Source organism: Heptranchias perlo, chromosome 24 (genome assembly GCF_035084215.1).
Source record: "Heptranchias perlo isolate sHepPer1 chromosome 24, sHepPer1.hap1, whole genome shotgun sequence".
NCBI classification, from domain to species: domain Eukaryota; kingdom Metazoa; phylum Chordata; class Chondrichthyes; order Hexanchiformes; family Hexanchidae; genus Heptranchias; species Heptranchias perlo.
This window is the reverse complement of record NC_090348.1, coordinates 16772912-16800800: the sequence shown is the minus strand read 5'-3', so window position 1 is coordinate 16800800 and position 27889 is coordinate 16772912. Positions and strand designations below refer to the sequence as shown.

Sequence of the window (27889 nt, the reverse complement as noted above, 5' to 3'; positions counted from 1 at the left end):
GGGCAGGATCAGAAGTCAAGTCTGGTTAAGCTGGAACAGGGATAGTCTACAGAGAAGTTTAGATTTAAAAGACAATCTGGGAACGTTCTTTTCCTAAGATCAGAGCTAGTCAGTTCATCAAATACTTGACTTGTAAGCTAGGCCTGTATCATGGCTGGGGTTGCGTAATTTATTATTTGTGATGTTACAAAAAGCAATAGGAATTAGATTGAATTTCTGCAAATTGGATTGAATATTCTCTTTGTTCATATAATACATGTAAATAAACTAGTTTCTTGGTTTATATTTGGCCTCATTCCACTACAGCATTTATCAATCTGCCTTCTAGAAGTTACAGATAGTAAAAGTACTTAAAGAAACAATAAAGTTAGATCCATCTGCAAGAATTTAAAATATCTTCTACAGAAAATGTTTCTTGCACAATCTGATAACCTGCAAGAATTTTGGAGGAAACCGTCTTTAATAGATTTCCCTGCTATTATGTCAGCCCATGGAGGCTAAGTTCTAGTAACAGAAACAGAAGCCTGAACTAAAGATATTGAGGAAAGACAGTAAAATATATTCCAAAAAAAACAGGCCCCTGAAATAATGAGCCTTCAAACAATCTGGTTCAGGGACATGATGGTACATCCTTTGCAATAAAATCATTTGAAGAGAGACCATTGACATTTGCTTTGACTATATATAATTCAGGATAAATTTTGTCTTCAGTTTGTAGAAAGATGGTCTCCAGCCTCCATCTTGTATTTATTAAGGAAAAACACTTTCCATCTTAACTCTAGTTTTTTCAGAACCACATTTATCCTGTATGTCTATAGTCATGTATTTCACACAGAAAAAAAGCTTTGTTTCTGTCACATTCCTTTTTCCTCCTTTTCTTTCCTCAGCTCTATTATCCCAATGTCTTTTATTTTAATCTTTACCGAAATAATATACTCTATTTTAATTATCCGAGCAATTTATTCTTAAATTCACTATCTTCCACTTTCATCCTCCCAGTTCCCATCTTCCATTTTGATGATTGGAGCAAGCAGGTTTTCAGCCAATCCAAAACTCTAATTGTAAAGATTTACATAAAAGCGACCAGGTCGATCTTTAATGTGTAATAATGCAGGGATGGGGAGAGGGGCCGCTGTCTGTGAGTATACTGAACTCTGGCCAGATGAGGATTAAAAGCCCTGAAGAGGAAAGAGAAGCTGTTTCTACCAGTTCAGTGCACAGAGTACGCCATCTAAAAAACATCTAAACACTACAAAGTAAAGCATCATGAGGAAGATTCTATTCAAAAGTTACCATTTTCTGAACTAACGCAGATAGGATTTACTTTTGGTGAAAGGCATCCATCACCGTCTTTCCAAGAATTAGAGAAAGCAATATACGTGTACTCCACGATGCCCTGTGCAGACAGAAAGTCATCATCTGCATTGTCATTGAAGGTGCCGCATAAACCTGGGAGAAGGAACAATACAGGTCATCACAAGAGAGCAGTTATGTTCATATGTAACCGATTCTGATGGGTGATTAAAATTGAGTTTATCTCATTAATAATCTGCAGTTTATTAAAATATTACACAAAAATGTATTTGTTTTCTCTAAACACTCTAGGTAGCAATTTTAATCTAACTTGCCAGTTGGGAAACTGACAGGATCGGGTGCAACGCTGGTTTTACAACCCACACGATTTTACCCTCCAGTGAAGTCAACGTAGAGTATTATTGGGCGGGATGTAATAACAACATGCTACCTGATCCTTTCAGTTTCCTGACAGGCGAGATAGGTTAAAATTACTTTTGGGATCTACCATGATACCATTTACCTCTGTGAGATCAATCTAGCTCACAATATATATTACCGACACATAGGCGGTAATTTTAATCCCCAAGAATGGGTGGGTTGGGGGTGAGTGGGCTATGAAAATAGTGGATCTTGTGGGGGGGGACCTCATTCCGGCTTCCGGGTTTGACCCAGGCGCGTTTGGATGCGCACACGCAACAGACACCCGGACGTCCTGCACTCATTTAAAGCTGGCGGGCCGATATTTAAAGGGCATTGCCTCATTGAAATAGTTGAGATACTTAATTTTTTGTGTATTACAAAAGTAAAACAAAGTTAACCTTACCTGTTTGGGTTTCCCATCGTTTCTGATTGACGTCAGGTGAAAGCAGGTGGGAAGGGCCGGATCCATGAGGTGAGTGCCTTTATTGCACTGCTTGTGGGCCCGGAGGTGTAGGAGTGCTTCATCCAGGCCCAACAAGCTCACCTGGCATGACATGACCCTGCGATCTCCCGCGCCCCCTCCACCAATGCTGGACCCCCCCGATCTTATCCAAGGCTCAGCCGATGTCATTCTCATCCCCCCATCTCTGACCCACCCCTCAGATTTCTTCTACAGCCCACAATCTCGCTCTCCCCCCCCCACCCCCCGCTCCGATGCGCAGCTCCTTTCACTTCTAATAGGTAGCCAGCCTGTATTGCTGGCTGCCTGGCGCGTGGGAAACCCAGAAGCACAAACACTTACCTTCAGTTGAGTTGCGATCACAGAGTGCGACTTTGGCTTCCAGCTTCCTCACGCGACTATCAACGCACGCGCTGGGTTCCCGGCTCCGAGCTAAAATTACGCCCGTAGCCTCATTACAATGATCGCCAAAATAAAGAGATTGTGGGAATAATTCCAAGTCTTATTCTAACAGATGATTTAATGCGGTTCTAGGAGAAGTTTTACAAAAGTGAATGCGCGTGGGTGTGTACGGTTGTACTGATGCGCAGTCTAAGTGTTTTCTACTGAATGTACATGCTGTCTGTGTTAGCTAGAGGGAAATCAAATCAATATTAGAGCAGCCTTTAAAGAAGCTGATGTAAGGATATGTATTATGATCTTTAAAACTTTTTTTTCTAGTAAACATGGAATTTTATATTTAATGGAAAATATATATTTACCTTCAAAATTGCAGTGGCAAATACCACAGATGAAAAAAATCAAACCACATTTCTTATATGCTGAAAAGTTTGAACAATAATTTATTGACATGTATATGACTTGAACTGGTAACCATTACCATGACAAGCAGGAAGTGTTTCTTGTTTGCCCAGAGTTATAAACTGCTCCATCATATTCACAAGGACATGTCATCTGGCTGATCCTTCTGTTGCTGCCCCTTAGGTTATCAAGGACAGTGCCTGAAGTAAAATAAAATAAATATCTAAGTACATCTATTCATCACAAAAACAAAGCACATGGCTTTCATCTGAAGATATCGAACCTATTATAACGTTTTTTTTTGGCAATGTTTTATTGAAGAATTGTTAAACCGCCCAATGGAAGTGGGAAACCTCCAGGCACATACATTACAGAATTACCAAATTAATTGAACCCACAACTATTTAGAAGAAAACAGCCCTACTGTAGGACTGCACACTCCCACAGCCTGTTCCCATTTCTCAAAATACTTTGTGCTATTTCCACTCTTAATATTTAATGCTAGCTTTAACAAATCTACCCAGACTGATTACTCATAGTTAAAAAGTTACAAGAAAATCTGTTACACAAGAATATTGTGTCATTAAAGGGGAAGTACATAGTTTCATCTCGAAAACAACGTAAATTGTCTGAGAATTGTCCGTATATACACATCGTAAACTTAATTCAATCCTTTCAAAGTTTTTAAAGGAAACTTCTTTGCTGTACTTGTTCGCAGTACAGCCACGTTTAACAATGAATGTGTTTCGCATCAACAGATCATTCAAAAAGAGAAATGAGAAACAAAACCATGGCTGTCAGGGGACAAATGGAAGATGGATTCGACATTCTTGCTCTTTTCATCCTTTCATTAATCTTATCCTTTCATTCCAAACCAAGCAGTTTAAAAAGATCTTCAGTTTGTGAAAATGTATTGCTGCAACCGTTAAATAATATTAGGTAAAAAGCATTCTAAAAGAAAGTTTTACCGTCGATATCTATTAAACATAATTACCATCTGGACATTCACTAGTATTCACACACTGATCGCACTGTTATTGAGGATATGGATCAGTACATGTTGGAATACAGGCAGGACCACACTCCTTGTAAATCTGATTTTCAGGTCAGGTGGGCAGTGCTGAAAAGGAAAAGTTGTTGACTTTATCATTTGACCTACACAATGCTGTTAAGCAGCAAAAGATAATTACAAAAATCTTGTTTGTCGGTTTATTTGGGCATGAGATTGAAAAAATGCAGCAGTTCTATTAACTTTTCAAAGTGTTTGGTTACAGCTCAGGTTCTTGCTGTCCTCCGCAGAGATAACGTACCACAGTTTGTAGGTTGCCTCCATGTTTTCCATAATGAATCCTCTGAATGTACACACTGGTGTGCTATTTCTTCAAAATTGGGACATTTACATTGCTCTGCTGCTTTACAAGCACAAACATCTTTCTGACAGATCTCTAACTATTTACCAATAATGGCATTACTAGAACATGACAGGAAAAATCTTGATATTTCCAAACAGACCTGAACATTAAAAAAAAGACATAAAGATAATTACATCAACAGAATTCCAAATCAGAGTTCTTGGGCTGCAATAAAGGGAATGGGAGCAGAATCATTGATTTTGCTAAAATATTAAAATTTATATGGAAACCTAATTAAAGCAGTGACAGAATTCACTTCAGAGCAGCTGTGTGTCAGCTGATGAATAGCTGGCAGCATTTATATCTGTTCCCCGTGGAGACAGGAAAACTTGTCTTCCTCATGGAGGATAGATGGGAGAAACAAATCAGCAACCTTTTCCTGTTGGAAGGGTGATTATTGATCAGCAACTAGACTACATCAACCACTACATCACAGAATTTTAGTGCTGAAACAAATTGTATTTAAACAAGTGTTCATTGGATACTCGGCATGTGTATAGTGCTTGCACCAGCTGATTGGAGTACAGTATTGATGGGTAGGAGTGCAAAAGTATAAGATATTGCAGTAACATTATTGTCACTACACTTTAGAGCTTGATGTTATAATTTACTAGAAATTAATGGCTACTCAAAAGCTGACAATTGTAGAGATTTGGATGGTAATAATCTGCCTTATGTTAATGTTAATTATTTATATGTAAAACAGCAGTTTGGAGATAGTAAGCTCAATTCGCACTTCATGTTATAGGATGCCCAGATATTAGTTTAGCCAGGTAACAATTCCTAAGTGGTCACATAGCAGACTTATCTGGACTTATAAGTCACACTCACAGCGAGTCTTAGAAACACCAGGGATGGAAAGTTGGTGCAAAGAAAATTGACTTTGTTATCATGTGGAAGATGAAACTGGAAAGAAGGAATCACACAATGGAGAGCAAGCATCATACACCAATTTAGGGGACTGACAAACACATTTTAAACTCTGCTTAATGCGCATTACAGTAGTGCATTATTCTGAATAGATAGATCTGCAACATGCCCATTGAAGATGTAACTGCCCTTACATAACCTGCACCAGAAGGACACCTTGCCTATATAATGTTGCCAGAGCCTAAATCAGATTGGACATTCAGAAAGAGTTGTAGTTCCAAACTGCCACCAGACTGTTTCCTCTCACCGGTGTTGTTTGAGCCCTATTTCAGAGATAATCTCGATGCAGCAGAGACAATATGAAGAGAGGATAAAGTACAAGCAATTTCACAGAGGGTGATGGTTGTTTTTTTTTGCTCTTTTGCCAATTTGCTCAGCTATTTTTCTTCCCTTCCCTCTTCTTATGAAGCTTTTAACTCTTTGCTCACTCAAGTGGTCATTATTCATGTATGGTGCTTAACTGTCATTAGGCTATTTGTCCATGGAGACATCACAACAGAACCCAATCCCATTTTCACCTGATATCCATAAAATTACACTTCCAGCATATGTCTGGGGAGGATTAAGTGAAAAGCTGAACCAGAAATTAAAGGGTTGCATGCCCAGTGGAGTTCAGGATCTGTTCTGGGTGTCCTGCTCTTGTCGCTGTTTAGAAATGATATGAAGAAGGAAATGCTTTATAATTAAAAAATTTCCCAATTACACCATTTTTTGTTACCAGGTGATGAGTATTTGAGAGATTTACAGAATTAATTGGCATTTCATAAAGTGTGGCTATGTGCATTGGAACAGGAAGTGCAAAAAGAATGGGTTTGATGGCAGGGTGGCCTTTTCTCATTTCATTCTTTCTTACTTGTGGAACATAATGCTTCGAAGGGGAGGGAATTGGAGCCATGAAGTTAAGAATTCCTCCCACAATAGTGAGTTTCTTCCTTATGAATGATGGTTCCAGAACTATACAACGGTTACTTCAGCTTCTACACACTTCTCCTCTTGAAGTCACCAAGATCAGTCTGCCCTACTTTCCAGTAGAAGCCTGATTGCAGTGCTGGGGTCAGTGGAATTAGGGGGCAGTGAAGGAGGAATAGCATTAGAGACAGAAACATAGGAATGTGGATGAATTGGAACATGCAGCGGGGTTGGGAGGTGGAAACCCCATGATGAGTCAGCACCATTACCTTTTCTTTTATCCAATAAATTCCATCCCAACAATCAAGCAATGCCTTCTGTTATTGTGCTACATAAGGCACATGCAATCCATTAAGCATTACCAGCTAAGTTTGAATCCAAGATCTGCAATTACTAGAATAAATGGGAAACAATTGCAGAGTTGAACATGAACCTGGCGATTAAATAGAATAGGAAAAATAAGAACAGACAATGATATTGACCCATTATTAGTAATTTGGGTGGCTAAGACAGACATTTGGGCAGATCAAACTCGCTGAGTCCGGTGTATAATGATTGGATACATAACATTCTGTAAATGTCTTTGGCTTTAAAATTAGTATTGCACTGTAGATTTGCTGTTTCATTAAATGCCTTCCTGGGTATTTCCAGATAAAGCTAGCAGAAGATATTTTGCCTACACTGGCTTCAAATTCAAGGTCCACTGGCAGTCATCATCACTCTATCCCTGGAAATGTTATACCAGGTTGAGTAGCTAATTCAGATCAAGGTATGTTCCAAGAACTGTTGTAACAATGCCAAATATATGGCCATTAATCTACGTGCACTTGGAAACAAAACCCCATATAAACAGCTTGGCTACATTTTGGCGCATCCCAGACTGCTTAATCTGTACTGATTTACTGCTTGAGCATGGTTCACTGTGTAACTTTTAATGATACTATTCTTCATATAGAATGAATTAAGTAACAAGTTATACTTTAGGGAGATGTCACTTTACAAAGTGCAAGAACAGCAAAATGAAGTATAATTTATCAATTAATCCATATCTCACTTTGAAATGAATAAAGATTTCTAAAGCGTTAATCACTTTTTGAATAAAATGCTATATCCATATATTTAGTAAAGATTGTATTAGCTTTTTAAAGCCAAAATTAGGGTGTATCTGTTGTCAAAAAAGATAATAAGGTGATGATTTCCATACATGTATGACTGTCAGAAACAAGTTTCTAGTATTTAATAAATGGTGTAACAAAAAGTAAACTGTACTGCAACTATATATTATTAAGATTACTGTGTAGGGGCAGGCACTTCCTATCTGAAAACCTTACTTCTGGTTGTCACAATGTATTGGCACACTTTTGTGTCAATATATACCATTGTAAATTGACACGTCAACATTTTCCATTCAATTTTGTCATGACAACTGTCACAGTATAGGTTATGGCCACTCGATTTATTGCCCATCCCCAGTCTCCCCATGAAGCTGGGAGTCTAGCAATTTATTTTACAAATGACCATGAAAGTTGTCAGATTGTCTAAAAGCCCAGCTAGTTCACTAATGTCCTTCAGAGAAGGAAGCCTGACTCTTAAGGCCATCTAAAGTTGCTTAGCAAGTCACTTGGTTCATAGAATCATAGAATCATAGAAGTTACAACATGGAAACAGGCCCTTCGGCCCAACATGTCCATGTCGCCCAGTTTATACCACTAAGCTAGTCCCAATTGCCTGCACTTGGCCCATATCCCTCGATACCCATCTTCCCCATGTAACTGTCCAAATGCTTTTTAAAAGACAAAATTGTACCCGCCTCTACTACTGCCTCTGGCAGCTCGTTCCAGACACTCACCACCCTTTGAGTGAAAAAATTGCCCCTCTGGATCCTTTTGTATCTCTCCCCTCTCACCTTAAATCTGTGCCCCCTCGTTATAGACTCCCCTACCTTTGGGAAAAGATTTTGACTATCGACCTTATCTATGCCCCTCATTATTTTATAGACTTCTATAAGATCACCCCTTAACCTCCTACTCTCCAGGGAATAAAGTCCCAGTCTGTCTAACCTCTCCCTGTAAGTCAAACCATCAAGTCCCGGTAGCATCCTAATAAATCTTTTCTGCACTCTTTCTAGTTTAATAATATCCTTTCTATAATAGGGTGACCAGAACTGTACACAGTACTCCAAGTGTGGCCTCACCAATGCCCTGTACAACTTCAACAAGACATCCCAACTCCTGCATTCAATGTTCTGACCAATGAAACCAAGCATGCTGAATGCCTTCTTCACCACCCTATCCACCTGTGACTCCACTTTCAAGGAGCTATGAATCTGTACTCCTAGATCTCTTTGTTCGATAACTCTCCCCAACGCCCTACCATTAACGGAGTAGGTCCTGGCCCGATTCGATCTACCAAAATGCATCACCTCACATTTATCTAAATTAAACTCCATCTGCCATTCATCGGCCCACTGGCCCAATTTATCAAGATCCCGTTGCAATCCTAGATAACCTTCTTCACTGTCCACAATGCCACCAATCTTGGTGTCATCTGCAAACTTACTAACCATGCCTCCTAAATTCTCATCCAAATCATTAATATAAATAACAAATAACAGCGGACCCAGCACCGATCCCTGAGGCACACCGCTGGACACAGGCATCCAGTTTGAAAAACAACCCTCGACAACCACCCTCTGTCTTCTGTCATCAAGCCAATTTTGTATCCAATTGGCTACCTCACCTTGGATCCCATGAGATTTAACCTTATGTAACAACCTACCAAGCGGTACCTTGTCAAATGCTTTGCTGAAGTCCATGTAGACCACGTCTACTGCACAGCCCTCATCTATCTTCTTGGTTACCCCTTCAAAAAACTCAATCAAATTCGTGAGACATGATTTTCCTCTCACAAAACCATGCTGACTGTTCCTAATTAGTCCCTGCCTCTCCAAATGCCTGTAGATCCTGTCCCTCAGAATACCCTCTAACAACTTACCCACTACAGATGTCAGGCTCACTGGTCTGTAGTTCCCAGGCTTTTCCCTGCCGCCCTTCTTAAACAAAGGCACAACATTTGCTACCCTCCAATCTTCAGGCACCTCACCTGTAGCGGTGGATGATTCAAATATCTCTGCTAGGGGACCCGCAATTTCCTCCCTAACCTCCCATAACGTCCTGGGATACATTTCATCAGGTCCCGGAGATTTATCTACCTTGATGCGCGTTAAGACTTCCAGCACCTCCCTCTCTGTAATATGTACACTCCTCAAGACATCACTATTTATTTCCCCAAGTTCCCTAACATCCATGCCTTTCTCAACCGTAAATACCGATGTGAAATATTCATTCAGGATCTCACCCATCTCTTGTGGTTCCGCACATAGATGACCTTGTTGATCCTTAAGAGGCCCTACTCTCTCCCTAGTTACCCTTTTGCCCTTTATGTATTTGTAGAAGCTCTTTGGATTCACCTTTGCCTGATCTGCCAAAGCAATCTCATATCCCCTTTTTGCCCTCCTGATTTCTCTCTTAACTCTACTCCGGCAATCTCTATACTCTTCAAGGGATCCACTTGATCCCAGCTGCCTATGCATGTCATATGCCTCCTTCTTATTTTTGACTAGTGCCTCAATCTCCCGAGTCATCCAAGGTTCCGTACTTCTACCAGCCTTGCCCTTCACTTTATAAGGAATGTGCTTACCCTGAACCCTGGTTAACACACTTTTGAAAGCCTCCCACTTACCAGACGTCCCTTTGCCTGCCAACAGACTCTCCCAATCAACTTCTGAAAGTTCCTGTCTAATACCATCAAAATTGGCCTTTCCCCAATTTAGAATTTTAACTTTTGGGCCAGACCTATCCTTCTCCATAGCTATCTTAAAACTAATGGAATTATGATCACTGGTCCCAAAGTGATCCCTCACTAACACTTCTGTCACCTGCCCTTCCTTATTTCCCAAGAGGAGGTCAAGTTTTGCCCCCTCTCTAGTCGGGCCATCCACATACTGAATGAGAAATTCCTCCTGAATACACTCAACAAATTTCTCTCCATCCAAGCCCCTAATGCTATGGCTGTCCCAGTCAATGTTGGGAAAGTTAAAGTCCCCTACTATTACCACCCTATTTTTCTTGCAGCTGTCTGTAATCTCCTTACATATTTGCTCCTCAATTTCCCGTTGACTATTTGGGGGTCTGTAGTACAATCCTATCAAAGTGATCTCTCCCTTCTTATTTTTCAGTTCTACCCATATGGACTCAGTGGGCGAACCCTCGGATATATCCCCTCTCACGACTGCCGTGATGTTCTCCCTAATCAAGAACGCAACTCCCCCTCCTCTCTTACCTCCTGCTCTATCTTTCCTATAGCATCTGTACCCTGGAACATTGAGCTGCCAGTCCTGCCCCTCCCTTAGCCATGTTTCAGTAATAGCTATAACATCCCAGTCCCATGTACCCATCCATGCCCTGAGTTCATCTGCCTTGCCCATCAGACTTCTTGCATTGAAATAAATGCAGTTTAATCTAGTCTTCCCTTGGTCTTTGCCCTGCTTTCTCAGACCATCTGTCCGGTCATGTTCTGTACACTCTCCCTTACTGCCTTTTGTTTCTGTCACCACTTTATTTCCCACTGACTTCCTGCATCGGTTCCCATCCCCCTGCCACATTAGTTTAAACCCTCCCCAACAGCACTGGCAAACACTCCCCCTAGGACATTGGTTCCAGTCCTGCCCAGATGCAGACCGTCCAATTTGTACTGGTCCCACCTCCCCCAGAACCGGTTCCAATGGCCCAGGAATTTGAATCCCTCCAGCTTGCACCATCTCTCAAGCCACGTATTCATCTTAGCTATCCTGTCATTCCTACTCTGACTAACCCGTGGCACTGGTAGCAATCCTGAGATTACTACCTTTGAGGTCCTACTCTTTAGTTTAACTCCTAACTCCCTAAATTCAGCTTGTAGGACCTCATCCTGTTTTTTACCTATATCGTTGGTGCCTATATGCACCACGACAACTGGCTGTTCACCCTCCCCCTCCAGAATGTCCTGCAGCCGCTCCGAGACATCCTTGACCCTTGCACCAGGGAGGCAACATACCATCCTGGAGTCTCGGTTGCGTCCGCAGAAACGCCTGTCTATTCCCCTTACAATCGAGTCCCCTATCACTATAGCTCTGCCACTCTTTTTCCTGCCCTCCTGTGCAGCAGAGCCAGCCACGGTGCCATGAACCTGGCCACTGCCACCTTCCCCTGGTGAGCCATCTCCGCCAACAGTATCCAAAACGGTATACCTGTTTTGGAGGGAGATGACCGCAGGGGACCCCTGCACTGCCTTCCTACTCTTCCTCTGTCTGTTGGTCACCCATTCACTATCTCCCTCAGTAATTTTTATCTGCGGTGTGACCAACTCACTGAACGTGCTATCCACGACTTTCTCAGCATCGCGGATGCTCCAAAGTGAGTCCATCCGCAGCTCCAGAGCCGTCAAGCGGTCAAACAATAGCTGCAGCTGGACACACTTCCCGCAGGTGAAGGAATCAGGGATACAGGAAGGAGCCCTGAATTCCCACATCCCACAAGAGGAACATGACACGGCGCTGGGATCTCCTGCCATGACTTAACCCTTAAATTAGCTTAAGAACAACTACAATGTCAAGAGAAAAAAAAAGGAAAGAAAAACTACTTACCACTCCCTTTAAGGAGTTTACTCCTTTAAATTGTTCTCAATTTAGAGAATGTTAACTACACTAGGGACCTTGATTCACTAAAAAATAAACGCTACTTCCTATAAGACCTGCAGACCTTCCCTTTCCTTTTACTTCAGTTACTGTAGATAAGGAGAAATACTCACCTGAACCTACTCACCAATCAGGTGCCTCCCCTGTGTCGCGTCCCGATCTGATTCCTGACGTCACTTCGAACTCGGTCGCAGCTCCGCTCGGCTCGGCTCAGCGCTCTGAAATCCCGCCTTTTATCGGACGCTCCCTCCGCTCGGCTCGGCTCCTCTCAGCTGTTCTCAGCGCTCTGAAATCCCGCCTTTTATCGGACGCTCCCTCCGCTCGGCTCGGCTCCTCTCAGCTGTTCTCAGCGCTCTGAAATCCCGCCTTTTATCGGACGCTCCCTCCGCTCGGCTCGGCTCCTCTCAGCTGTTCTCAGCGCTCTGAAATCCCGCCTTTTATCGGACGCTCCCTCCGCTCGGCTTGGCTCCTCTCAGCTGTTCTCAGCGCTCTGAAATCCCGCCTTTTATCGGACGCTCCCTCCGCTCGGCTCGGCTCCTCTCAGCGCTCTGAAATCCCGCCTTTTATCGGACGCTCCCTCCGCTCGGCTCGGCTCCTCTCAGCTGCACTCAGCGCTCTGAAATCCCGCCTTTTATCGGACGCTCCCTCCGCTCGGCTCGGCTCCTCTCAACGCTCTGAAATCCCGCCTTTTATCGGACACTCCCTCCGCTCGGCTCGGCTCCTATTAGCTGTTCTCAGCGCTCTGAAATCCCGCCTTTTATGGGACGCTCCCTCCGCTCCGCTCGGCTCCTCTCAGTTGTAAAATAAATTGCTAGAGGTAGCTTCACGATCAGCTTCTCAGGGCGACTGGAGATGGGCAATGAATGCTTTGTCTGTCTCACCCACATTTATTTTGTGGGTGCCTTCTCGGGTATTTCCAGATAAAGCAAATTTTAAAAACATAAAAACAAGGTAGAGATGCTTCATCCCAGGCCTGCCTTTCCCAGCTCAACTCTGCAGCCAGCTTCCCTCCATCATGATCCCAGCGTACTCTGTTGCCCTGGACTGTCACCTCTCACTCTACACAATCAAAAGGAAATAATAACAAAGATTTAACCTGAGTCAGTTCACAGTTGTATTTTAGTGTACAGCTTCTTCTGAAGTACTGTCTGGTACTGTGTGACTTACGTTAGTTGATGCACAACTAGTTCCTTTTGAGAATTTGGTGGTACAGGCACTATTCAAAGTATCCAGCCTGTATAGTCGGGTAAAATCCAAATCTACACCAAGTCCAAAGAGAAAGTGAACTTAATTTTTTTCCATTCATCATTGACTTAAATATTTTCAGTAAACTGGAAATGTAAAAGAGCTGTTCAGTGTCTTTAGAAAGATTAAGATTTCTTTTATAGAATAGCACAAAGAGCATTTCATTTTTTTTAACCATACGTTGTTGAGACACTTTTATCAAAAGCCCCACAAAGGCCACATAGTTTTCCTTGGTATTGAACATCAACTGTTATCTGAAAATGAAAGAGAAACATTTGAAACATAAATATAACAAATGGAAATCTTTACATGGTTTAGCAAATTTATGTCCATCACATTAAACAAGTATGTACTTATGTGAAAATTAAAGCTGTTTTTTCAACGAGATTTTTCATTAAAACTCATCAGAAGAATCCTTCAGATCACTGTGTGTCAGTGACATTAAACAGAGGGAAGACATTAAATCAATCTTTAAATTAAATCAATCTTAAAAACCCTTTAAATCAATCTACTGATTCTACATTAAGAATGAATGTCGCACTCTTCAAACTTTCTTACCGATAGTGCATCTTGATAATCCCAAATCAGAAATATAGTATGCTTCCTGTTTGAAAAATGTACGTCAACTCCATATTGCTGAATATTAATCACCTTGTCATCATATGGCAATGAAATTCTATAAAAGAAAAGCAATAATGAATGAAAAAAATATTGAGACCCAATATGGATAAGCAACAACATATAATGATATTAATGTTTTATACAGTAGTATTATATTGAGCAACATTAGGGTATATATTTATACCGAAATATTTACATTGGTACAAAAAAGTAAATACTGCCAATTGTAAATCTGCCTCATTCAAATCCAGCAGTTTCAATGAAATTCCTTGAAGAAAATCCTAAGCTGAACTATTTGTCATGATGTGGAGATGCCGGTGATGGACTGGGGTTGACAATTGTAAACAATTTTACAACACCAAGTTATAGTCCAGCAATCTTATTTTGTCTGCAGTAAGTGAAACAGGAGCAGACACCAAGACGACTGTTTGAAAAAGAACAGAAAATAACAGACACAGAAATTCCTGGGGCCGATGAGGGCAGACAGTAGCTGCATTCACAGGGGGGGCTGGAATATGGGGCAGCATCAGGTTCTGCCAGGTTTCTACCCTGTTTAACTTCCGTCTTAAAGACCAGTGGGTGGGATGGAGGTGTCACTAGCAAGTGAGTCTGGGGGGAGTTCCTGGGCTACCCCTAAGGCCTAACAGAACTCTTTCTAGTTGAAATGAGATCCACTTAGGCCCCTGGAAAGGCCCAGGAACTTGCCAAGACTAAAGTAATTGGTCCTGAAGGGGATCAATTATCTTGATGAAAATGTATTTTGACTCGCTTAGGAGATGAAGACATAAAAGCTCTCTTCTTTCTTTGCTCTGACGTCCGGTGGCGGAACAAGGCCCTACAGACATTGGGCCGCCCGCTCCACATATGTCAGTGATTGCCTGAAATTTGGGGTGTAGTTGACGTCTTTCCTCCATGGGCGGCTGGAAGATGAGGTGAGTGAGTGCCATCCAGAGAGAATGGGACAGCATTTACCTAAGAGCAATTGCATGGCAGATCAGTTGAAGAACCTAAAGCCTTGTGCTAGTTCCTGCTTCAATTTTTTTTCCTGAACAGGAAAAGATATATTTATTTTTTACACGGGCTATGTAGAAATGGGCTGGGCAAGATGGTAGTCATTTCTCTGAAGACAGATCTTGCAATTAATTTCAAAATCAATTGTACTAAACTTAACTTACGCAGTGCCTTTAACCATGATTGTCCCATTCACCACGACAATCATAGCACCGTCTATTTTGATGAAAATGTGTTCCAAATTGCCATCTGAGTCTCGGCGAACATCCACATTGAAATCTTCTGTGCTGCCTTGGCATTGCCAACTCAGAATGTGGTTTCAGGTTGATGTAAAATGGTAAAAAAGGTCCTGATCGTTCCTTTTCCCCATGTGCTACAGGTACCTAAAGAAATATAGGGAAAGCAATCCCTTCCATTATAACATCTGTCTGAATATTATTATCTTGATAGGATCTGTGTCATCTTGCAATGTAAAGAGATGAAGTAATCGAATAATCGTATGTCTTGCAATGAAACAAATACTACATGTACTTACCTGGCCTTTCATCTGATGTGGTTGAAACATCCCTTGCAACCCTAATGGTTTGTGTGACAGCCGATCCGTTCAAGTCTAGCAAAAAGTACATTTAAATCTGATTTAGTTCATACAAAGCATGGGAGTTTGAAAGCTTTTATCTTCTAACCTAATTATTATTCCCTTACATACACCGCTTATCTTGCTTATAGTAATTTCTCTAAGTAACTGTGGCTACAATATTAATAAAGATCTTGCGATTTAGTAATAATAAACAGAACCATTACTATTACTATATGGTCACGTGATAGAATGTATCTGAGGAGCATACTTGAAATAAATGTAATATTTGAAATAAATATAATTGTCAAGTGTTTATTAATTTACTTTAAGTTTTCATCAGAACTGAAGATTTTATGTTGGAATCATTGATGCTAATAGGAAATGAGGCAATGTCCTTGAGTGAATCTTTTCTCTACTGCATGCAAAGTATAGCATTTATATTGGTCGCTTGATATCCTGATGCTTTGTTTTAATGCATTTTTTATCTCATGAGAAAGGAAATATATTACACTGTTATTCAGTCTTAAGTGAACACTCTAATCATGTTCCATGCAGGGAGATACAAACTGAACTGTGCTTTCCCATTTTAAAATCTGAGGGGATGATTTCCTCTGATCGCTGCATGCAGTGATGCGTTCACTAAATAACTTAAAATAGCAACCAGAATTTTCCCTTCTTTGTTAATAATGTTGCTATACATATTAACTGGACAAAATCATCCCCTCTGGTGTCTTTACTATTTATGGGTGTACAGAGATAGAGACAAAATCTTGGTGCCAATTTTCCTGCCCCACTCAGCCCGTGTGCAAATGGTGCAACGCGTGCTTTGCCTGAAAGCAACTGAACCTGCCTGTAATTCTGGATTCAGGAGCATTGCATTACTGGTTGGAGCTGTTGCACGCTACTCTTGGGTGGGTTTCAATTACTGGAAGACATTGGACTGCTGCCACGGCACTTAAAGGCATGCAGCAGCTTGAAGGTGCAAAGGCTTTGGGAGCATAGTTGTTGTCTGCTTGGGAAATTATGTTTTTTAAGCTCAGAGCCTGGTTATTAACTTCTTTTCTGGGAGCTTTGCAGCATTTGTTTGTGGCAATCCTTGATAGGCAGCATATTGGCAATTTTTTCGTGTGTCTTTTTTCCTGATTCAGCCTGTACGTGTGGAGTGGGGGTGGATCCGGCACTGTAGAGTTTGGCAGTCGTGTCTTTCCAGAGTGGTGGATGAATCAGTGGCCCCTGTTTCGATGATTGAGTCAAGACGATGGGCAGAACGGCATGGTATGGGGTGGCAGAAAGGATTAGAATTGGCAACACTATTCAGAGGATGTGGCTGCAGTGCAGGAAAAAAATTCAACAATCTCACTAGAAGAGGCAAGATGAGCTCTCATAGGACATTAGCCTTACTTCCCATGGGACATTAGCCCTATTGATGTAGTGTTCTATTTCAGCATTATAAAATGTTAACTTACCATAACTGTTCTCTGAATAGTCCCGTTTAATTTGTCTGTGATAAATAAAGATCAGTTTTACCCAAATGATTTAACACATTTAAAATTCTTACATTTAGAACATAATCAGGGAGCGTTTTTGATATTTTCTACAGTGTTATAAAGGTTTTGATATTCAAGTACCAGTGGATAGATACACTTTATTAAAGATAAAACAATATTTGCTTTAATAAAGGGAAAGTAACAATCACTAAAACATATTAATTGAGAAACTCTACCAAGGAGTGGTTATATTTCCAGTTACATGTTCCTGTATAATTACTGACTAGAAGTGCCTGCTAAATCTCTAGCAGTCCTTTATGACAACCAGAGGTAATACCCTGAGAACAAGTCAGTTTTAACCTAACAACGGATTATCAACTATTATGAAGAGTGAAGATTAATAGTCAGCATAGAATCCATGATTAAATATAAGCTGAGTTGTTAACCAAAATGTACTTTTTGACTAACAATTGGCTGACAAAAAGCAAGTCTCACAAATAACACTTTCTTTGGAATCCATAATGGGCACCTGACTGAAACAATTGGAAACTTGGCTGTATAACACATCAGTGACAAACTCATGAATGCATTATAATGGTCAGGTTGTAAATAAATGGTACCACGCACATTTCCGTTCTAGATTTTGGTCTCCATACTTAAGAAAAGACATACTTGCTCTCGAGGCAGTACAAAGAAGGTTCACTCGGTTAATTCCGGGGATGAGGGGGCGGACATATGAGGAGAGGTTGAGTAGATTGGGACTATACTCATTGGAGTTCAGAAGAATGAGAGGCGATCTTATTGAAACATATAAGATTGTGAAGGGACTGTGATCGGGTGGATGCGGTAAGGATGTTCCCAAGGATGGGTGAAACTAGAACTAGGGGGCATAATCTTAGAATAAGGGGCTGCTCTTTCAGGACTGAGATGAGGAGAAACTTCTTCACTCAGAGGGTGGTGGGTCTGTGGAATTTGCTGCCCCAGGAAGCTGTGGAAGCTACATCATTAAATAAATTTAAAACAGAAATAGACAGTTTCCTAGAAGTAAAGGGAATTAGGGGTTACGGGGAGCGGGCAGGAAATTGGACATGAATTTAGATTTGAGGTTAGGATCAGATCAGCCATGATCTTATTGAATGGCGGAGCAGGCTCGGGGGGCCGATTGGCCTACTCCTGCTCCTATTTCTTATGTTCTTATGTAGATTGAAAATTGCAGTAATATTTTAGAATTGTTTTATAAACCAACATTTTCTATTCCAAAATCATTTAACATTAATGTGAGCATTGCACAAAACAGAACTTATCAGTTATGGTAACAAGTCTGGCAAATCATCATACATTTCTCTTCCTATTTGTCATTAGCAACTAACATGAGAGGTAATCTACACTATGGGCTTCATTTTAGCATCCGCTATCGGGTGCGTTCCTGGCGGGGGGGGCTCCGAAAATCCCGGAGCGGGTCGGGAGCCCGGCTCCAACCCGCCCACTTCCGGGTTCCCCACAGACACGCCGACGTGCGCGCTCAGCCCCCGCAGGTGGGAATCCCGCAGGCAATTAAAGCCAGTGGGGTGCCACTTAAAAGTATTTACTGAGGTATTTCAGGTCATTAACTGACCTGATTAAGTGAATATGTGAGGAGGGGTGGGATTTTATAGACAACTGGGACTGTTTCCCACACTGGGGGAAACACTCCCAGTTGAAATGGACGTGTTGCAGCTGTCAGCCTGTGGCAGCTGCAAAGGTCCATTTGACAGGTGTGGTGGGGGAGACCCTCAACCATTGCAGTCTGTAACTCAATGTAACAAAGGATGGTCGAAGTGTGGAACTCTCTCCCACAAAAAGCAGTAGATGCCAGCTCAATTAATAATTTTAAATCTGAGATCTCATGGGTGCGGAACTTGGCTATCAATTTCTGCTCGACGATTTTGCGTTGTCGTGTGTTTCGAAGGCCGCCTTGAAGAACGCTTACCCGAAGATCAGTGGCTGAATGTCCTTGACTGCTAAAGTGTTCCCCGACTGGGAGGGAACCTTCCTGTCTGGCGATTGTTGTGCGGTGTCCGTTCATCCGTTGTCGCAGTGTCTGCATGGTCTCGCCAATGTACCATGCTCCGGGGCATCCTTTCCTGCAACGTATGAGGTAGACAACGTTGGCCGAGTCACAGGAGTATGAACCATGTACCTGGTGGGTGGTGTTCTCTCGTGTGATGGTGGTATCTGTGTCGATGATCTGGCATGTCTTGCAGAGGTTGCCGTGGCAGGGTTGTGTGGTGTCGTGGACGCTGTTCTCCTGAAAGCTGGGTAATTTGCTGCGAACGATGGTCTGTTTGAGGTTGGCTTTATTTACACCACGCCATATTTTCCTGGGACTTTGTGCCACTCCATGGAAACCCCCGCCCAAATGGTTAAACGTTAATTATAACGGCCCAGAAATTGCTGGAGCAACTTCCCTCACCCTTCAGATCGTATTATTTTAGTGCCGCAAATTGCTGGAAGTGAGAACTGATAACAGCATGCGAGGGCCCTCGGTCAACGACAGGACCAACGGTTTATCTCCTTATCCAATTAAATTTAAGGATAGAGAAAGAAACAGAGGAATGGCGGAGATGGTAATAGGGTGAATTGGAGTCAAAATAGATACAGAAATAGAAATAAAGAGAGGGAAGAAAGATTGGATTAAGAGAGAGAACAGAGTAAGAAAAAAAATTAAAAATTAAAAATACAAAAAATATTCCCTTTCTGGGCCTCCAAGGTTGAGTTTAATGTCAGGACCTTAAATCGCTCCTTACGACCTGAAATACCAGCTCTAAATGTCTGTGGCGAGATTCATTCATATTTATGGCGCAAATCCAGCAATTTCTTAACACTCAGTGAATGTCAATGGGGAGGTTGACGGCGAGATTCCATTTTTGCAAGGCTAACGGGGGACCATCCACCAATTTGTGGCGATTAGCAACTCACAGCATATCTCTTCCTCGCCACAAATTGCTGTTTTTTTAATGCATTAATAATGGCGAACTCGCTGTTATTTTCCCAGCAAATTCTGGGCCAATAGCTCAGCCCCCATCAAAATCAATGGCGATCGGAAATTTGCTAAATTAACACTGCTTTGATCACCAATGCCACTTAGACTGTTACAGACTAGCGCTGGTGGATTACAGAACGGTGCGGGAGGGCTCAGAATCAGTAAAGTATTCAATCACTCAGCAGGCTGCCTAAATTAAAGGTAATTTAACATGATCTTGATCTGGCATCGACACGTGCAGGTTGCTGTGCTTGGGGCTCACACACACACTAGTTCTGCCAATACCCGCTGAGGAAGGGTTTCATTTTATAATAAACTTAAGAGATTTATGTCTCGAGCTTAAACAAAGCCTGGAGCCTAACATTTTTACTGACTTGTTCCAGGATCTGCATTGAAATCTGAAACCTTAATTAAGTAATATAATAAATATTTGGACAGCCAGGCATGTTCTGATATTTCCCTGACATATTATTGTTATGTTAATATTTGTGTGCTAAGCATGGATCGCAACCAGTAATGAAATGTGGTTAGGGATCGCACACAGTTCAGCAGACAAGCCTATGAACACGGGTTTCTTTGTAATATTTATAATACTGCTTCAGGACAAACTCATCAATCAAATTAAACCAAACCTGAACATTCTGTCTGTACATACTGCGACCCATCCCCACCTTATCAGATCAGAGCCGATCAGTTCAACAAATTATGGCATAAGTTCACCACTGGAGTTGCTGTAGGATCTTGGATTTAATTTACTTTACAGGACTGAAAACTATTTTCATGTGTATACAACAACTACAGATTAAATCTTGTGAGTACCGCCACTAGTTCCATCTCACTCTAAATATTCCTCTCCAAACGGTTGTCAGATGATTGTGCGAATGTTTTACAATAAGCTCCCACATCTCTGAATGACAGGGATATGGCTGTCAGGCACCAGCATGTAGTTGATGGCACTTTTGAATGTGTTATTTTATGTTTGATTGACTTAATTGCAGCACCCATGAGGACGGCCTCAACCGGGATCTTGGGTTCATGTCACGCTACACGTAAGCAGGGAAAAAAAAAGTTATCTGATTTTAATACAACTGGACATTCTCTCTCTCTCTCTGCCTTTCGGGTCTCTTTCTCTCTCTGGCTTTGTAACCTGACCCATTGTGTATTCAGAACTGTTTTCCGTGGCTAACCTGTCTGAACACCAACGACACCTTTGATTGGTGTGAGCGTGTCCCAGCCTAATATAAGATATGCGATTTGAGAACCTTACACTCACTCACTCGCCTGACGAAGGAGATAATCTCTGAAAGCTTGTGATTTTAAAATAAAATTGTTGGACTATAACCTGGTGTTGTAAGATTCCTTACATTTGTCCACCCCAGTCCATCACCGGCATCTCCACATCATTTCAAAGGTGAGGCAGACAGCGAGATGCCGTTTTCGCGAAGCTAATTGCGGAGCAGCACAACACGGACAGCAATTTTTGGATATCAACGTTTAACCGTACATCTGCTCCTTGCCTGAAGCTACCGTTTAAGGGGAAACTAGATAAGTTCACGAGGGAGAAAGGAATTGAAGGCTATGCTGATAGGGGTAGATGAAGTAGGGAGGGAGGAGACTCATGTGGAGCATAAACACCGGCATAGCCCAGTTGGACCGAATGACCTGTTTCTGTGCTGTAGACTCAATGTAACTCAATGTAACAAAGGATGGTCGAAGTGTGGAATTCTCTCCCACAAAAAGCAGTAGATGCTAGCTCAATTAATAATTTTAAATCTGAGATCGATAGATTTTTGCTAGCCAAGGGTGTTAAGGGATATGGCGCCAAGGCGGACGATTGGAGTTAGGATACAGATCAGCCATGATCTCATTGAATAGCGGAATAGGCTCGAGGGGCTGAATGGCCTACTCCTGTACCTATGTTCCTATGTTTTGTGGGTTTGTATGAGCATGTGCAACACACGGATCAAAGAGCCTGTTATATCATCAAACATTTTCCAATGTGGTCATGCCAATAAACTGAATGATATACTGCATGCCATTTCCCACTATTCAGGCATAAAGCACGTTAGAGGGTACATTTTCCTTTTCACTGCACATGAAGAGTCCCAGGCATAGTGAAGATGAAAAGGGGGCCGAGGCCTGTTACATTGGGACTCCCCCTCCCCCCCCCCCAGTGTGCTGCCCCAGGGTTTCCTCAGTAGGCGGGGCTGGGCCTCCGCTTGCAGTGTTAACATTTAAATGAAGAAGGGGGCATTCCCAACTATCCGACCTCACTTTCCTCTGCATCCACCCATGGGGGTTTCACTGAGGCCCTCCTGAGACCGGAGGGTCTGCAGTAAAGTTTGACTGAAAGTGTTTTTTTTCCTAACTGTTTCTTTTGTTTGCAGTATGATCTTTGGGTTCCAAGGCTGGACTCCACAGCACAGCTGAGGGTCTCTTGTTTCTGCCCCCCGCTCCTTGCACCAGGCCAGGCCAGGGCATGAGGCTACACTGAGCAGGCACCTGGGCCAGGAAAATTGCCCACTCTGCTCTCTCAATAGAAGCAGTGTACCAGCAAGGGATGGCAGGGGAATATTGGACCTTGGATGTAATTCAAGGTCCTGTGAAATGGGCAATCAGGGTTGCTGTATCCTGAAGGTTATGGAAAGGACACAGCAATGTCAAGGCAAGTATATTTCAGTCATTCTGTAGCTTTTTTTTTCTTTATGGTGGTTTTAATGAACCATTATTGGAACAATGTGTTTCCCCATGCAAGTCTCCCTATATGAGGTGTTTGAAAGAAGAGGAGGACCAAAGGAGAGATACCTGGTGGGTCAGGCTGCACGATGGATGCTCTGTACCCACTCACTGGTACCAATGCACACAGATCTGCACACAGTGGACAGCAGACATCGATTTGGCAGATGCAGAGCCTCCGATGCACGAATGTAACTGGGCCAACAGCCCCAGTGGCACAACCAAGATGTGTGACTGTCTGACTAATCATAAATGCTTCCTCAGAAGCATCCCAATCCCATTATGTCATGCTTTCAGTGGCACTGCATGAACAGCCATTATACCCAAATTGGTCACACCCATCAACATGTCGCCAATCAAATCTGCGGGCCTTGGACCATCTACCTGGCAGTGACCGTGGCAAGCAATCTTCACAGGGTCCAGGTCATCAGAAAACCACACGCAAAGCTAGGATATCTGCCCCAAGGACATCTGCAGCTATTATGCACCATAGGGCTGGCACATCCAGTGACAGTAATGGTCAGCTGCGGCCTGAAGCTTGGCTCCACTCCCTTTCAGACATGATGCAATGTTAGCCTATGGGGTTGGTTGCATGGAGTCATACAGAGGTACTTCATGCAGTACCACCTCCACTTCAGCACCCATCAAACAAGGGATCTGGTGCTGGACTGCTCCGTCACTTGCATGCAGATTCATGCCTGCACCTTGGGTGTCCACCATTCATTTTCGCCTGTCTCTTGTTACTCTCCCGAAGTAACCTCAGAAAGCTGGGTTCAAACAGTACACTTCCATTCAATCTACTTAAAACCAGACACTAACCATTTGTGACTAAATTACCCAATACTGGAAAATCTAGTAAAGAACTTGCACTATGTAACATCTTATTACATTTCTCGGAAACATCCCAAAATATTTCACACAGAATGAATTACATTGTGAGTTACTGAGTTATTTTTCTGTGAGTAAACACAGCAGCTATTTTTCACATGGTGAAGTCCCACAAATAGCATTTACTCAATCTTTTGCGCCATTGATTCAGGATGCATTGCTGATCAGGATGATGATGACAACAGCAACTATTTGCATTTATACAACGCATTTAACATAACAAATGTCACTAGGCGCTTCATAGATGTGTGTAAGGAAAATGGACATCAAGTCAGGGAAGGAGGAATTAGGAGGGATTACCAAACCCTTGTTCAGTGAGATATGTTTTCAGGAGTTTCTTAAAGGAGGAAAGAGAGGTAGACAGATAGAGGAATTAGGGAGGGAATTCCAGAGAGTTGGATCTCGGTAGCTGAAGACTGTCACCAATGATGGACCTGAATTAGAAGAATGCAGTATTTGATTTTTGATGCAGAGCTAGAGGAGATTGCAGATATAAGAAAAATTTAAAGACATGATTGGGGATTTTTAATTTGAGGTGTTGCGGATGGATTAGATAGGACAGAGGCAATGATCAAGCAGGACTTAGTGTGGAACAAGACACGTACAGTGGAGTTTTGAACAAGCTGAATTGTATGGAAGGTGGAGAATAGGAAACCAGCAAGGAAAGCATTGCAGAGTCCAGTCTGTAGGTGGCAAGGCTTCAGCGGTGTAGGGACTGAGGAATGGGCAGAAGCTGGCAATGTTGCAGAGGTGGAAGTATGCGGTCTTCATCTCAGGGTCATATAGGACTCCTAATCTGTGATCAGTTTTGTTCAGCCTGGGACAGTAGCCAGGGTCAAGGATGGAATCATTGGCAAAGGGGTAGAGTTTGTTACAGGGCTGAAGACAAAGGAAGGAAGATAAGACACTGGATGTCAGAAACTCAGAGCTGGATATCATTAGTGTGCGTGTGGATGCTGACCCTATGACTAAATGATGAAGCCAACAGGCAGTATGTAGATGACGAAGAGGAGGAGGCCAAGGGTAGAAACTTTGAGGACTCCAGAGGTGCCGAAGTGGGGATAGAATAGAAGCCATTTTGCTTGGAGATGGTCTTACTATGTTCAGATAGCTAGAAGTAAAACAAAAACAACTTGCATTTATATAGCGCCTTTAATATAGTAAAACATCCCAAGGTACTTCACAGGAACGTTATCAACCAAAATTTGACACCAAGCCACATAAGGACGTAATTGGACAGGTGACCAAAAGCTTGGTCAGAGAGGTAGGTTTTAAGGAGTGTCTTATGGAGGAAAGAGAGGTTGAGAGGCAGAGAGGTTTGGAGAGGGAATTCCAGAGCTTAGGGCCTAGGCAGCTGAAGGCATGGCAGCCAACGGTGGAGCGATTAAAATCGGGGATGCGCAAGATGCAAGAATTGGAAGAGCGCAGAGGTCTTGGAGGGTTGTAGGAGGAGGAAGCTGGAGGAGGTTACAGAGATAGGGAGGGGCGAGGACATGGAGGGATTTGAAAACAAGGATGCAAATTTTAAAATCAAAGCATTCCCGGACCGGGAGCCAATGTCGGTCAGTGAGCACAGGGGTAATGGGAGAATGGGATTTGATGCGAGTTAGGATACAGGCAGCAGAGTTTTGGATGAGCCCAAAGTTTATGAAGGGTGGAAGATGGGAGGCCAGCCAGGAGAGCATTGGAATAGTCCAGCTTGGAGGTAACAAAGGCATGGATGAGGGTTTCAGCAGCAAATGAGCTGAGGCAGGGGCAGAGACGGACAATGTTACAAAGGTGGAAGTAGGCGGCCTTGGTAATGGAGCAAATATGCAGTCAGAAGCTCATCTCAGGGTCAAATAGGACGCCAAGGTTGCGAATGGTCTGCTTCAGCCTCAGACAATGGCCAGGGCGAGGGATGTAATCAGTGGCTAGGGAACGGAGTTTGTGGCGGGGACCAAAGAGAATGGCTTCGGACTTCTCAATATTTAGTTGGAGGAAATTTTTGCTTGTCAGACAAGCAATGTGACAAATGAGAGACAGTGGAGGGGTCGAGGGAGGTGGTTGTGAGGTAGAATTGGGTGTCCTCAATGTACATGTGGAATTTGATGTGTTTTCGGATGATGTCGCCAAGGGGCATGATGTAAATGAGAAATAGGAGGGGGCCAAGGATAAATCCTTGGGGGACTCCAGAGGTAACGGTGCGGGAGCAGGAAGAGAAGCCATTGCAGGTGATTCTCTGGCCACAACTAGATAGATAAGAACGGAACCAGGCGAGTGGAGTCCCACCCAGCTGGTCAACAGAGGAGAGGCGTTGGAGGAGGATGGTGTGGTCAACCGTGTCAAAGGCTGCAGACAGGTCGAGAAGGATAAGGATTGGATAGTTTACCATTGTCACAGTTACATAGGATGTCATTTGTGTCTTTGATAAGGGCCGTTTCAGTACTGTGGCAGGGGCAGAAACCAAATGAAGGCAATTCCATGTCGCTGGACAACAGAGGAGAAGTGTTGGAGGAGAGTGGAGTGGTGAACTGTGTTAAAGCCGTGCAGAAATCGAGGATGGACAATGCAGTGCAATCACAGAGCATATCTTTTGTGACTTTGATTTGGACTGTGCTGTGTTCTGAGAAGGGCAGAAGCCAGACTGGAAAGATTCAAACAAGGTCACCAGGAGAATTCCCTGCTCTTTTTCCAAAAGTGTTATGGGAACATCGACTAGAGCAGGTAGATACAGCCTCAGTTCAGCATCACATCCAATGGGCAGCACCTCCAAAAATACATCCCCCCCACCTCAACATCACATTGAATTGTTGGCCTAGACTATAGGCTCAAGGTCTGCAGTAGGGCTTGATCCAACAATCTTCTGACTCAAAGGTGAAAGCGTCACTGAATATGTCAAGCTGACATTAAAGGCATTAAACAAATAATTCCAAATCTCCATTAGTGACCTACGGTGTCACATTGCAGAACAAATAACATTGGATACAAGCCCAGTGTGGCAAAGGTCTGCGCTTTTGTTTTTGTGCATACAAATTAAATACATGTTTCCATTCATTTGTGTAAATCTCAAACTACTGACATCTTGTTGTAATGACTGAAGTTATATCCACTAATGAGAAAGTAGTGACAAACGCAGCTCTTTCCAAACTCCAAGCTCACAGGATTCACACAGGACAAGACAGAAAACAGGAAATAGAAACACAAATGGGACTGAATTGCTTGGGTTCTGAGGTATGGATTGCCAGAACTCAGTCACATGTGACCCAGAGGTCATGCTCTACAGTTCAGTGCAGTGCAATTACTGCAGTCTCCATCTCAGTGTGCATGGAGGCTGCACATTAACAGACAACCCATCTTTGACCTGTGTTGGCTTCTGAAACAACATCTACAGCCAACGAGCAGCATTCAGATAACACTAAACTAGAGTGCAAGGGTTCACCTCTTGATTCTTCCAAGCACCAACAGGAGACATCACTCGGATCATATATCACAAAGATACCGGAAAAAGAGATAGCACAGTTGTCTAAGTTTGTGACCTCCTGTAGACTTTCACGGTAAGGATATCCAATGCTTGCTTTACTCTCTGGGTAATGATAAGTTGCCCCTCCTGCTGTACAGACCAGTTCTTCACTCCCTTGTGCTGTCAACTAACACCTGCGGATCATCGATAAATTTGGATTCTCACCTTTTGATTTCTCTGTCCATGTCATCTAGAAGTTGTGTAGTTCACAGCTGGATTGGCCCACAGTTGTTTTTTATTCATTCTCAGGACATGGGCACGTGGCAAGGCCAGCATTTAGTGTCTGTTCCTAGTTGCCCTTGATAAGGTGGTGGTGAGCCGCCTTCTTGAACCGCTGCAGCCCATGTGGTGAAGGTTCTCCCACAGTGCTGTTAGGCAGAGAGTTCCAGGATTTTGACCCAGTGACGATGAAGGAACGACGATATATGTCCAAGTCAGAATGATGTGTGGCTTGAAGGGGATCTTGGAGTAATGCAGTTCCCCTGCAGTGGTGCATTTTGATTGGAAGAACAACGAGGCCACAAACTGCTTGGATAATAAGTGTCTAAATGGGGTCGAGGAGCAAAGGGATCTGGGGATACAAATACACAAAACACTTAAAGTAGCAATGCAGGTTAATAAGGCCATAAAAAGGTAAACAAAGCACTAGGGTTCATCTCTAGAGGGATAGAATTGAAAAGCAGAGAAGTTATGTTAAACTTGTATAGAACTTTGGTTAGACCACACAAAGTACTGTGCACAGTTCTGGTCTCCATATTATAGAAAGGATATAGAGGCAATGGAGAAGGTGGAAAAAAGATTCACAAGGATGATACCAGAACTTAGAGAATATTCTTAA

At 42.7% G+C, this 27889-nt stretch overlaps 1 protein-coding gene across 1 annotated transcript in view; it reads right to left on the bottom strand.

Annotated features, from left to right (window-relative positions):
- The window catches only part of LOC137341480 (mucin-2-like), a 336358-nt gene extending 309122 nt beyond the window's left edge, over positions 1–27236 (bottom strand). Inside the window, 9 exon segments of the mRNA XM_068004585.1 lie at positions 4288–4489; positions 13130–13221; positions 13383–13461; positions 13766–13883; positions 15004–15184; positions 15187–15222; positions 15375–15449; positions 16883–16917; positions 27217–27236. Of these exon segments, the coding sequence (XP_067860686.1) occupies positions 4288–4489; positions 13130–13221; positions 13383–13461; positions 13766–13883; positions 15004–15184; positions 15187–15222; positions 15375–15449; positions 16883–16917; positions 27217–27236 (838 nt within the window).
- Positions 27237–27889: the final 653 nt, after the last annotated feature.